General features: G+C 41.5%; 1 protein-coding gene across 1 annotated transcript; it reads left to right on the top strand.

Annotated features, from left to right (window-relative positions):
- Positions 1 to 12: 12 nt before the first annotated feature.
- Positions 13 to 11,189, top strand: LOC119741774 (cholesterol 24-hydroxylase-like). Its single transcript, XM_038217670.1, has 13 exons — positions 13 to 334; positions 1,493 to 1,570; positions 2,161 to 2,242; positions 3,075 to 3,235; positions 4,253 to 4,391; positions 4,816 to 4,929; positions 6,091 to 6,325; positions 7,140 to 7,212; positions 8,217 to 8,301; positions 8,689 to 8,799; positions 9,141 to 9,235; positions 9,986 to 10,052; positions 10,308 to 11,189. Exons 1-13 carry the CDS (start codon positions 186 to 188, stop codon positions 10,488 to 10,490), a joined length of 1,572 nt encoding a protein of 523 aa, XP_038073598.1. The 5' UTR covers positions 13 to 185; the 3' UTR covers positions 10,491 to 11,189.
- The last annotated feature ends 863 nt before the right edge of the window (positions 11,190 to 12,052 follow it).

Raw genomic sequence — 12,052 nt, 5'->3', positions numbered from 1 at the left:
TAGATAAAATGTAACCTATGGACATGCAATCTCAGCTAGCTGACCTGAAAATGTCAAGGGACTTTTGTAGGAGTTGACCTCCATTGCCACTTGCAGGTTGGGGTGCACCATTGGGTATTAATATAGCAGAAGTACAACACAGGCGAACTTGCTGCATTCAACTCCAGTATTCCAATTCAACCAAAATGGCAGAGGCTTCAATACTGTATAGAATCACAGTGTTCTTGGCTGCTCTTGTGCCAGCCGTTTTCCTGATAGGATTTGTGGGGTTTGTGTTGTATCTGTTCTACCAACACAAACGGTTTGCACACTTCCCAGGTCCACCACGAAGCGAGTAAGTGCATGCTAACAACAGGAAGAGCTGAGTATAATTATACAAACCACCTTTTGTTTTTGTTCTTATTCTGTGTTCGATAACATCAGTGGCCTATTGCGCAGGGATCTTTGGGGTGGGGAATGGGGGATGACTACAATAAATCATTGCCTGTCCGTGGACATTTGAACTGCGGGGGGGGGGGGGGGGGGGGTTAGGGGGTTAGAGCCGCTGTTCATGATATAGATGTACATTATACTTACGCCCCTTAACCTTACATCAAACCGGCGGATATAAAGCTATAACTTTTTCTCCCCTTACTATTTGTACCATGTACATTATTAGTACCATGTACTATCGAATACATCGTCGTTGGGAAGTTTGAAAGCTACCTCTCAATCCACAAAATATTAAACCCAAAAAACTGTGGGATGTCCCAGTAGCCCCCCCCCCCCCGCTCAACTTGAAGAGTGTTTGAATGTTGTTATTGTTGAAAACGAACAGAATGCATGCAAAAAAATAATCCCATGTGCCTTTAATTCAGAAACAATGAATTAAATTCGGAGAGAACTCATGCAAATCCCCGTGGAACGAAAGCACACTTCTCATTGACAGCCGCAAAGGAAATGATCTTTATTAGCTAATGTTCAAAGAGCCCTAACAAGTCGCTGATATAGCTAACGACACACCCATTACTATTATTATAATTATTATTATTATTTATTCGGCCAACAAATGAAAAAAAGTACAATGACAAAGCAAATATATATCATAAAGTAAACAAAAACTAAAAATTGAGAAAGTATGACCAGACAAGACAGATGGGACTGAAGGATGCGAGAAGGAATGGGGGGGGGGGGGGGGGGGGGGGGGGGGGGAGGAAGGGAGGGTGGACAGTTTGACAGGGGAGAGGAGATACATTGTAGAGGGACAGAAAACAAGGACAATAAAACATTCCAAACCGGCCAGGGTAAGCAAAAGTGCACTTAAACACTGTAGCCCTAAGGCCTGCCTACCCATGCTCGAAATGTCTACACAATAATTAAATAGATTTTTAACAAAATGTATACAATATAATATGAATAAATGAAAAGCAAATGAACAAAAACCATGCATGCACCAAGATGCGCTTCTCCTAACTTAAAGCTTAATGTTGCCTTCGCAAATTATTGTTCACAGCTTCTTTACCGGCCATGTCAGGCAGATGATTGACCGTATCAACACCGGCTCCTCGCTGGCAGAATATCTAACGGACCAGTAAGTCTTGAGAACTTCCCTTTTATCTCGCTGAAAAAAATTGTGATAAAAAATCGAACTGTAACACGGATAGACCCGTCTGTTACTAATAAAAGACGTGACAGTCACTCAAAGTCAATTTCAAAAAAAAAAGTTATGGGAAGATTTTAAGACAAACGCATAATCTTGTATCCATCTGGAAAGTCAATCTTTTCTATTGTTTCTCTTTGGGGGGGGGGGTCGGTAGTTTGCATAGAAGTTCCGTTTAACTTACGATAAGATCTAAATTCCGATTGGATCTCAAATCAGTGTTTCTGGTATCTTGTGCATATAAAACTGAGAATAGATTCATAAATAGTTGGGGCATAATATGTCAATTTGTCACCGACATGACACCACAATGGCGTTCCATAAGTTTCCTTCCGAAAATATCAGCCAAGCTATGTAAAGTAAAAAAATTCATTTGATAATGTGAAAAATCAGGATGACATTAAAGCTTTTGGTTTATAGCGGATTGTGTTGCTAAACATGTGCGAACACGTAGGCAAGCACGTGTACACCTAGTCTGAAATGCACCATTTCTGCGCCAATGTCTCTTTTGTGTTCTCCAGAATGAGAGTATACGGTCAAGTCTACCATCTTTTTATGTTCCATAAACCTGTGGTAGTGGTTCTGGAGCCCAACTTCTTAAAGGTTTGTTTATCAGTCCTTTTTGAATGCTGTTTTTTCTTTCTTTAAAACTGCTTTTTTTTGAAAAAAAAATGTTAGAGATCGACATTTCCGGCTTTTTTCAAGAGAAACACAAATCGTCCTCTTATCCTAATCGATCTTAAAAGATAATTGTAGATTTTGTTATTTTATGAAAATATGGTGATTTGAAAGGTACTTTGGACATAGTACCGTGGTCTATAACGCCAAAGTCAATACGAGATAAAAAGTTCCCTGACCTATTTGCGTGACTAGAAGGGCTTGCAAATGGCTTATTAGAAAATCTGCAAAGTTAGGAGAAATAGAAAAGCTTTAGACAAATAATCAACGTTAAGTTTAATAGCTGGCCTGATGTTTCGTTATAAACAAGACCTGCTTCTAAGGCAAATGACAGTGGTCCAAGAAACAAACACGCGGGCAAGGGAGGAAGGAGAAACACAAAAGAGGAATTAAACAGGGGATGGACCAAAAGAGTGTGACAGTGGGTGAAGATCAAAGGGGAGGATGGGGCAGAAAGGAACGGGGGGGGGGGGGGTTGATAAGGGAGGGATGACACTGGGGGGGGGGGGGGGGGCGGCAAAGGAGTATGGCAGTGCATAAAGTGTGAGATGAATAAGTTTTAGTCAAGTGAAGAAAATCAAATAGAGTTTACCATTAAATTAAAGAAAATTGACTTGGAATTCCAAACAATATTTATCAGTTTTAATCATCTTGAATACATCTGTCAACTTTCTACGAAAAATATTACCAACGATCAACCTAAATTGAGAAATATCTGTGCAAAGTAAAACCCATGCTATATTTCATTCCTGGACAGGAAGTAATGCACTCTACGACACACACCAAACCCCCAGAGGAGGCCAGTACGTTCTGGTATGTCTTCGGCCAGAGATTCCTTTACCACGGTCTGTTGACGGAAACAGACATTCCAAAATATCTCAAGAGGAGGGCGCTCTTCAGTCCTGCTTTCCATCGAAGGTAAATCAGCAAAAAAAACACAAAACAAACATACAACAACATGTAAATGTGGTATTTGTACTCCGACCTCTTCTCATATGCATTCTTTTCTGAAAGTAGAATACTTGTTACCATGGGTCTGGGAGGTAAAAAACCTGTAATTTTTGCACGTTTTTATATTTTTGTAACTTTTTCAATTCCTGATTCGACATGAGCAGGTTCGGTAGGCCAACTGCACATGCCCTCATCAATAAATGACATTGATTACTGAACTGGCAATCTGCATACTTTTGTGCATTCAGAAAGACGTAGACGGTTATCATTAGTTTTGCAAAATATTGGGTTTTAGTCCCTGCACAGGGTGCGGGATCTTGTCCATGGGCGTCGCGAGGGGGGGGCAAAAGGGGGGGGCACTTGCCCCCCCCCTGGAAAAGCAAAAAAAAAAAAAAAGGGAAGAAAAAAAAGAAAAAGAAAAGAAAGAGAGGCGCGAAGACAAAGTGGTGTAAATTTAATGAGTTTGGGGGGGGCAAAATGTCCCTGCCCCCTCTAAAACTGATAAATGGAGAATGTGTTGAGAAATACAAGCATTTTTTTGCAAAATACTTTTTGCCCCCCCTCTAGAAAAAATCCTGGCGACGCCCATGATCTTGTCTTTGTATTGTAAATCGGAACAAGACCGTTTCTTTGTCGTTACGGTTAATCCGAATATTTTGACGTGCACACGCACACAGTTGGCATAACAAACTGTCCTGTTCCAAGTTGATTGAAAACGTATTGTTCTCTGCATTATGATTATGGATTGGAGCATTAAAAGGAAACAATTTTGATTGTGCTCGGAAGAAGACACATCGTTTCTTTAATTAAATTCATTTAGGCCCACAGCAGAACAAGATCAATGGTAATGTATTTAAATGTTACCACTGGCTGGTCTATCAAAGAGTTTATCGCGAATCTGGCCCATTTCCCAGCCAGGTCCTCTAAGTATGTTACCACAACTCCTCTAAAACTCATCGAAAATCCTTTTTTTCCCCTCCTCAGTTATCTGATGAACCTGATGGGTTCCTTCAACGAGAGTACGGACATTCTGATTAACAAGCTGGCTGAGAAGGCTGATGGCAAGACGACGGTGTACATGCTAGATGAGCTCAACCAAGTCACATTGGATGTCATCGCAAAGGTATCAACCTCAGTATTGTCATTTTTTTTCTGGAACTTGAGTTAACATTTTTTTCCCCCAAATTACATTGTTGGGGAATAAAATTGTGTTTAAAGGATGAAGTTAAGAATAAGCACTGTGCCAAGGCATTTGTTTTTCCTGTTTTGAATTGAAAAACGATGCGAGTTAAAGGCAAGTGCTTAGTTTGGTATAGCAAAATCTCGATGGGTTGAATGGATAGAATTTACAGCAAACCTCTCGCAACATTGTTTCTGTACTTTTTTTCCCATACAAACACAACTATAGTGACAATCTGATGTGGCAGTGTTGAGCTATCTGTTGCTATTAAATTGAATACAAGTTTGTTTGTTTGTTTGTCTGTTTGTTTATTCGTTTGCTGGGTTGTTGGAGTTCGGGTTGTGTGTTTGTTTGTATTCTTTTGTAGGTTGCTTTTGGGTTACATCTCAACAAAACTGCCGACAGCGGGTTTTCGTTCACGACAGCCGTTAAGACGTCCCTAGAAGGCGTCATGGCGACTTTTCTTCAGCCCTGGATAAAGGTAGGTTTCGGTTTAAATTGATTAAGGACTAGAACTGCGTAGACACTCTCATTTTAATGAAACTTTCCCCAGTAAACTGAGCCATTCAGATCAAACAACATTCTCTTGGACAAGGAACCACCGGGTACGACGGGGCACATTGAGAAAAATGAATAATTTTTGTGAGTGGCAAACGCTCTTACATAATATGTAATCAGAATTGACTTTAAAAACAGTAAAAACCTTGCAAGACATTTAGTGGCTGCAGTGGCTATCACACATTGGCTTTATTTCTTGTTAAGTATATAAATCGAGTGAGGAGGTTTCTCGTTGTGACTAGATCTGTAGTTAGATCTCCAACAAGAGGAACCATTCTGTGTCTTAACTTACTGTGTTCATGAAAGGGGGGTATGCTCAACATATAGGCGTAGCCTGCGGGGGGGGGGGAAGGGGTATATATTTTGTGAAGAATGCCCTTTCCGTTCAAATGCCTTGTTTTTCACCAGCGCTTATCCCCCCCCGAATATTTTGTAAAGAGTGCCCTTTGTTTTAACAAGGGCCTTTTTTTTCTGAACAAGTGCCCTTTTAAAAAGAATGTGTCCAATCGGCCGTTCATGGTGCCTTTTGTTTAATTCTGCGCACGTATCGCCCTGAAAAAACACCATATATTGTGCACAATCGTCTGTTTTGAACAGCGCCCCCATCGACGGATGGTATCAGCCCCACCCCCCCTGCCCCCCCCCCCCCACACACACACCCAGTCGTGTTTTACTATACGCCTGAGGACAACCTATTGTGTTTCCCTTTGTCCCTGTACTTTAACACTTCCCATAGACTAAGCACGTAAACGTACGATCGAGGACAGTTTCGAACAAAAGCACCGTCGTTCGAGGACTGAAAGGATCTTTTGTTCTCCTTTGTGTGTGTCTGTCCTCGAGCGTACTACAAGACAGGAACACACCCACATACACACTATTTGACTTTACGGAGGCCAAGTGTCGGAGAAAAAAACATGTCTACATTTCAGCACGGATATACATGTGCAAAGTGCCATTTTAAAGAAATTTAACCCCCGCCCATAAAATGACCGTGCTACGCCACTGCTCAACTCAGGTTGTCATTTTGGTCTAATGGAAAACGCTTTATATACGGGATGTTTTGTCTTTCAATGCTACTCAACAGTACAGCTTCCTGCCCTCCCATCGCCAGTTTAGGCAAAAAGTACGGGATTCCATCCATCATCTTCGCGAGACAGGACGCAAGTGTGTCCAGGGAAGATTGGAAGCCAAGAAGAGAGGCGAGAAACTCCCCAACGACATCTTGACTTACATCTTGGATGCATCCAACGACCTGCAGGCGGATGCTGACTTCAGGATGGAGGAAATGCTGGATGAGTTTGTCACTTTCTTCCTGGCCGGTCAGTATTCCAGAATACGCCCACAACGCGTTCATACACGTTTGTTTAAGGTGTAAATCGAGGATTTCTTTTGTTCCTCTTCCCTTTTCCTTTGTTTGTACTATCTTTTTTTTGCAACAGCTCTCATTGGTTTTGTTCACGTTTGTAATCGAGGTCGTCCTCGATTTGGTTTCTGTCCTCGATTCATCGATGATGTTGCGCATGTGTGTCCTCGATTTACACCATAAACAAACGTATTCTCAGCTGTCGGTTTTTTGCATCAATCGATTGCAGTTATTGTATCGTTTGTCGTAAATTATTACTGAGACAGAAATGTTAGGCAATGGATTTGTTTTAGCTTTAAGCTGGTCACATTATTATAATGTAATATTTTAAATATAACAATGTTCTTAAAAGATAATCGACAGTAAAACAAAAACGTGTTTGAGCCTTGATTTCATGTTTATGGTTGCATGGGAACGCCTTTTTATATCTAGTCTCGATTTCGTGAACTCAGAAATCGTCCAATGCAACGTTTATGAACTTATGAAGTTATGATAATGATCACACAAAATGTCAAACTATTTATTGTGATAAGGTGGAAATCAGGTCTCATTTTCACGTAGCTGCGAAGTAGAAAATATAGTGAGAATTGTGTGTTAAGCAAAAAATGTTCAGACCATTCACAGACCATAAACATTGATGGACATTTTGGTAAACTGGTGATGCTGAGACATTATTTTTTGTGCCCTGCAAACTTCTCTCGATTTTTATCGAAACCTTTAACGATGACAGTAAATAATTGAACTGTTTTTTTGACCATTGACTTTATTAGGGCAAGAAGAGACAACAAATTTGATGGCTTTTATGTTACATGAGCTAGGACACCACCCTGAAATCATGCACAGGTGGGTATCAAACCTTATTTTCTAATTATTGCAGCTTAAAAGATAGCCTGCTCAAATGTTTGGTAATTGGGCACATATTTGTGCAGATACTCAGATTGTTCGCCTCCTCCTTAATAAGAGGAGGAGGAGTGCAGATCAAAATATGTGTCAATTAGTCAAACGACACGCTGTTGTATCAGCTACCCCGTAACCAACTTGCTCGTCTATATAAAGACTCCAAAATTCTGCTGCTCGTACTGTGATTCTGGCTCCTCAAGAGCCCATTCCACCCCAAATGTTGCAGTCGATGCACTGGCCCCCTGTTGCTGACCAGATAAGCACAAGCTGGTGCTGCTTGTTTTTCATTGCCGCGTGTTTCAGCTCCTGCATGCAACATAGGTTTATTTCAATTGATTTACAAACAGGAGGTTCTATCAAAAGTATTTGTAAGGCCGGATTGGTTTACAAGTGTGTCTCTGTGTGCCTCCTCCTCCTTAGCCTACAAGGATGGTCCATGAACTTGCAGTTGGCGCGTACCATGACATCTTTTTAAGTCATCTAATCCTTTGCTTTTCATGCATTTTGTTCGTTTCCAATAATAACACCACTCACAATCCAAGAAAAATGTTAAAAATCTAACCTAAGTTTCAGCTTAGTGGACATTGCACTTTTCAAGATGAAACACTGCATGCAAGGTGAAAACCATGCCGCACGACCTTTGATCACGAAACACTCTTTATAAAAAAAATCAGTCAATTGACTGATCGTTTATAGAGAAATCACCTACATTTCTAGATTTTCTCGAAATGACAGCAAATCAGACGGAATGATTCCACAGGGTGTGAAGTACCTGTACGTTCTTTAATCCAAGTAAACTTTTTGATAACAATTCGCTAGGTTACCTTTGGGATAAATGCAAATGATCCTATATGCCTTTAAAAGGTAAGCGTTGCAGAAGCTTATACTTTACATAAGAAGTGTAATTGAAAAGAAATCTCTCTACGATATTTTATGCTTGACCTCAGAGTGGTGACTGAAGTAAACGCAGTTCTTGGGGATCGAGACTACGTCGAGTATGCGGATCTGGCAAAGTTTGAATACTTGTCGCAGGTAGGTACACATTTGAAATAAAGCATACAGATCAAAACATCAACGGACCGTACCACCAACCCATGCTGGACTGAGCAGCAGAGAACCGTTGTCCATATATCGGTTTGGAATCAGTGGGCATGTTGATGATTATTTGTTAAGTGCAATTTCACCGACAACTGGTATGAAAGAAACTCAATAATTGGTTTAGTCAAGTATCATATTACCTTATTTTGGAAAGGCTTGCCTGAAGTTGGCAATGTTTGTTTAAACCAATGATGAACGAGAAGTTTAAGACCAGTGCAAAATTTGTAGGGCGTGTCCCGGTAGGAGAGCTTCAGACATTTTTTGGCAGAAATTCTCACACTTCATCGACATAATCCAAACTCCTCCAACTCAACCATGCAGGTGATCAAGGAGACGCTTCGCTTGTGGCCGCCAGCTTTTGGAACCAACCGCTTGATGGCGTCTGATGTCACCGTGCAAGGATTGAAAATCCCAGCGGGAACAGTTGTTTGGGTAAAGATATTTTTAAAATGTTGTCATGAAAAAGGAATTAGGCCTACAAAGATATAAACAGAAAACCTAAAAACCCACTACATCACCATTCATTAATCATAGAATATCCGAAGGCATTACGATAGGTCTAACCGATGAAGCAAATGCACGCAAATCCAACTTATCTATCCAAACATTAGGGGACAATATTATCATGAAAACCCTGATCACGAAAACCGTGGAATTCAAATAAATGTAAATGGGGATATAAACTGGTACACTGGACTTGCATTGAGACACGACTTCTCTATAGTTGAACTGAAAGAGTTTTTCTATTTTATTAACTATGTTGTCTTTTAAAGCTGAACACCTACGTAATGGGACGGATGGAGTCACACTTCAAGAACCCGCTCGTGTTCGATCCTGACCGGTTCCACAAATCCGGAAGTGAGGACAGGTGGGTTAATTATTGTATTGATAAATCCAAAAGATAAATAAGTGTTGTTTGAAGCTTTGTTGTTTGAAGCTCTGTGGTAAGTAGGGAAGTTTGTTTGTGGGGTACACAATGGACAGATCGCTTTTGTGAGAAGTGTTGGCTCTGAATAGAGCCTATGGTCATGGGCGTCGCCAGGATTTTTTCTAGAGGGACAATTTTTTTTTTTGCCAAAAATTGCTGTATTTCTCAACAATTCTCGATTTATCAGTTTGAGAGGGGGCAGGGACATTCCCCCCCCAACTCATTAAATTTACACCACTGTCTTCACGCCTCTTTTTTTTTTTTTTTTTTTTTTTTTCCTTTTTTTTTTTTGTTGCTTTTCCGGGGGGGGGGGGGCAAGTGCCCCCTTACCCCCCCCCTCGCGACGCCCATAAAACTCTGTCCGTCTTCAGGAAACAGAGTATACTGTTAGGAAAGGTCGAGACCGTACTCTCACCGTACCATCTGCTGTATTCAGAGCCAACCCTTCCTCACAAAAGCGATTTGTCCGTGGTGTACCCGCTAACCTATACTTCCCTACAATAGTTACATGTTCAAATTTATTCAAGTCTGCAACTTCAAAACCAACTCTGAGAAAGAAATGCCCTAAAAACTCTTGAAAGATACACCATGTGAAATGGCTTTACATAGGAAACTGGTTAATGAAAAGAAATAGAGTTGTTATTTCGATGCTTTGGTACGGTCACTGTACTTCATTCGTTTCTTTTTCAGACCGCTGTACGCTTACTTTCCGTTTTCCATGGGTACTCGCTCGTGTCTGGGACAGCCATTTGCACTGGTGAGATAAATTGATTTGCTATACTGGTCGAGATGCCCTACTCTTCATCTTAATTCTAAAGTTGAACAAAGAAATTGACTGTAGATCTTCACAGACGAAAATGGCGATAGCTTCATTTCGTGAAAAGAAAAGTGAGTGCATTGATTTGATTTTATCAGTGTTATAGACGAGTCGCACCAAGCTTGTACTTCCACGGCCAAGACAATTTTGCTCATGAGATAAAATAAAGATTGTTGACTCCTTTTCCATGTTTAGATTGAAGCTCGCTTGATCGTGGCCCGACTGCTTCACAAGTTCGAGTTCAAGCTGTGTCCAGGCCAGCCCCGTGGGGACATCGTTCAGCACGCGTCGCTCCAGCTCCGAGACCGATGCATGAATTACTTACACCTGTCCAACATTAGAATTTTTCCGGCATGCTATTATGTTTGCTGGACCTGATGATCTAGCCTTTTGTCCTCGGAATACTGAGTCACTGAGTGACCGACATGATGGACCGGCCGACTTAGGGATTAGATCCTGAATGGGACCGTTCGAGAACCGGGCGAGTGGGCTCGCCTAGTAAGCTGCCGCCACTCCGAACACTGTGCACCCCGGTTACTCAAGCGTAACGCTCAGTTGACTGCTGGAGTGGCACTCTGGGTCACAACAATAGCAGCTATCAACGGATTAGTGGTTATTGTTCGAGGATTACACTGCCCAACTCAGTCGAGGTTGGTTTGGAAGACACCTGGCTATCATTATATTTTTGCTGAATTTTATTCTATTTGAGCTTCATAGAATGCAAGTATTTCGTTTTTGCATGAAATCATTTGACAAATGAACTTGATACAATTGCCTAGTTTGCAAAGTTCCATATATAAATAATGGTTGTAAGCTACATGAGCAAGGGTTTTTTTTTCTTTGACGTTTTCGTAATACGAACGTTGAAATCTATATTCTCGGATTTGATCAAATGTATGAAATGCCTCATATTGAAGTAGTATATTTCCCTTTATGACGAACATGAATTGTTTTGCCTGTGGTAATAATTTGATGTTTTTGACGACACTGCACTTGCCCCTTATTCACGTTTATTCATACGCATTTGAAACAGGAAAGTCTGATACCCGTTTGTGAATAGAAGCTGGGCCCCCGATCGGTATGAATATTTTTTTGGGGGGGGGGGGGGCGCTAGGGGGCTTTAGCCCCCCCCCCCAAGATTTGTCAAGCCCCCCCCCAAATAAATTCCGTAAAAAGAAATTACATTAGCATAAAGAAGGATTGTGATGTACATGCGAACGGTCTCCCCCTAAAGAAATAGTCCTGACAAGGGTGCATTTGTAGTTAATATAGTGTGAACGATTTTAGGATTTTATTGGGCTCCCTACTGAAAATATGGCATGAGCCCCCCCACCCCCCCACCCACCCACCCACCTATTGATTTTCGGAGGCCTAAGTGTCTGGAGAAAATAACCGGTCTACATTGCAGCACGCCTCCCTGAAAAAAATTCTGGATCCACCCTGCTAGCCCCCCCCCCAAAAAAAAAAATTGGTTCTAGAACCGCGCCTGTGTTCACGTCTATTCACAAAAAGTCTACAACTTGTGAAAGACTACTGCATGGACCACGTGCTCGTCCGTGTACGGGACCTGGCGTCAAGCGAGCGCAGAGAAACCTTCTTTGTCATTATGAACGGTCTCCTCATGTCTTAATATCGAATACATACAGCGCAGCGGGGTTATACCTAACCCCCGCCCTGCAAACAGGACGCTGGGATACTCTGATGAGCTTCACAGAATCTTGTGAAGGAAGTGGCCTATGACCTATGTATAAAGCATCTGGCTGCAGCTGTTCAAGACCGCAGTTAGACAATGTGCGCAAATGCTATCCGAAAACTTCCCATAAAATTGCGCACATTCCATACTGGATGTGATATCTGTGTCATTGCGGACCATGTGGACAAAATTTTAGCGTCGCATAATGTAATCCGACCGTTCGTGAATCGAAACGGAGCCTGAGCGA

Source organism: Patiria miniata, unplaced genomic scaffold (assembly GCF_015706575.1).
Source record: "Patiria miniata isolate m_02_andy unplaced genomic scaffold, ASM1570657v1 HiC_scaffold_5, whole genome shotgun sequence".
NCBI lineage: Eukaryota > Metazoa > Echinodermata > Asteroidea > Valvatida > Asterinidae > Patiria > Patiria miniata.
The sequence above is the reverse complement of the archived record's forward strand: the minus strand, read 5'-3'. Positions and strand labels throughout refer to the sequence as shown.

Excerpts from the sequence above, each read along its gene's own strand:
- LOC119741774 (XM_038217670.1), top strand. The coding sequence starts at position 186 with ATGGCAGAGGCTTCAATACTGTATAGAATCACAGTGTTCTTGGCTGCT. Across the intron at positions 4,930-6,090 it reads TTCTTCAGCCCTGGATAAAG|TACAGCTTCCTGCCCTCCCA; the intron begins GTAGGTTTCGGT and ends GCTACTCAACAG. Across the intron at positions 6,326-7,139 it reads TGTCACTTTCTTCCTGGCCG|GGCAAGAAGAGACAACAAAT; the intron begins GTCAGTATTCCA and ends TGACTTTATTAG.